Source organism: Phalaenopsis equestris, unplaced genomic scaffold, assembly GCF_001263595.1.
Source record: "Phalaenopsis equestris unplaced genomic scaffold, ASM126359v1 Scaffold194715, whole genome shotgun sequence".
In the NCBI taxonomy this organism is placed as follows: domain Eukaryota; kingdom Viridiplantae; phylum Streptophyta; class Magnoliopsida; order Asparagales; family Orchidaceae; genus Phalaenopsis; species Phalaenopsis equestris.
This window is the reverse complement of record NW_018214664.1, coordinates 1-1,187: the sequence shown is the minus strand read 5'-3', so window position 1 is coordinate 1,187 and position 1,187 is coordinate 1. Positions and strand designations below refer to the sequence as shown.

At 39.5% G+C, this 1,187-nt stretch overlaps 1 protein-coding gene across 1 annotated transcript; it reads right to left on the bottom strand.

Annotated features, from left to right (window-relative positions):
• Nucleotides 1–17: 17 nt before the first annotated feature.
• LOC110034926 (acyl-coenzyme A oxidase, peroxisomal-like) lies at nt 18–621 on the bottom strand (the record flags this gene model as incomplete). The annotated part of the gene is made up of 1 exon (XM_020739166.1): nt 18–621. A coding segment is annotated over one exon (513 nt), but the record flags the coding sequence as incomplete, so codon positions are not given.
• Nucleotides 622–1,187: the final 566 nt, after the last annotated feature.

The following is a 1,187-nucleotide window of genomic DNA, read 5'->3' as shown; positions in this document are numbered from 1 at the left end:
AACTACAAGCCCCTAAATTCCAAAATTCTGTACAGCTATTATAATTAAGAAACCCTCATCCTCTGATCCCCTGTTCAATCTTCCATTTGAAAGAGGGATATCAGAAATTTACCTGTACTGCACGCCCAACTTGATCCCGAGAGAGATGTCTATGCCCCCGACGGCTTCAACGATGGCAAAATAAACAGAAGGATCCTCAATCGCATACCGGAACGGCCGGATTCCGGCCTCGCGGACCAGGGCTGTGAGCTGCCGCATGCAGAGCACACGATGGTCTGCTGTGGAGATCTCCACTGGCGTCTGCAACTCCGGCCGCGAGACGAAAAAGTTGAAGATCCGTTCCTGGATCTCTCGATGCCTCCCCTTCATGTATTCCACCAACTCTGCCCGGCTGACAGATAGAAGCGGTCTCCCGCGGCCACCGGTACAAGGCGACGGGACTATCCAGTTCTTGTCGCCGGAACTTTCAGGATCAAGAAATGGCGAAGGTTGAAGGAGATGGAGGGAGAGCTTCTGGATTCGCCGGAGAGCGCGTTGGGTGTCGTGCTCAGAGGCGAGGGACGTCATCTGGGCTTCCTTCGTCATCCCACCACCCTCCATCGGGCGGGTAAACACGGGGATTTATTGGCTAGGCGGTGTTGAATCGATGAATGGCGCGTGGTGTTACGAGATTGGACACAAGCGTGGTGTTCATGAGAAGATTTGGACGGCATTACCGCTTAGATTCAAGTTCTTCTCTTTGGCACGTCTTTCCCATTTTAATATTTCATAACAATAATCTTTAAAAATGCAAGCATCTAATTGTTATAAGGTGTGTTCCATGATCTACACTATCATATAACAATTATTATTTTTAATTAAATATAATTAAGTTATAAAATTTTAAGGGGCTTCTTTTTGGATTTTTAATTTTATTTTATTTTATTTCTGTTCTTATTTAAAATAAAATATAATTGATATGTTATAATATGTTTAATTATTTTTAAAAATAATCCAAATAATTTTCTTAATGTTTTGAATGTTTTTAAATACAAGTTAATTTTTTTAAGAAAATAAAAAATAAAAACATACAAATAAATATTTTTGTTAAATAAATGAAAATAAAAAATTAAAAATAAATAAATATGATCTAACAAACCTTCACATAACAAACCGTCAAATATTAAATCACATAAATAATATCAGGG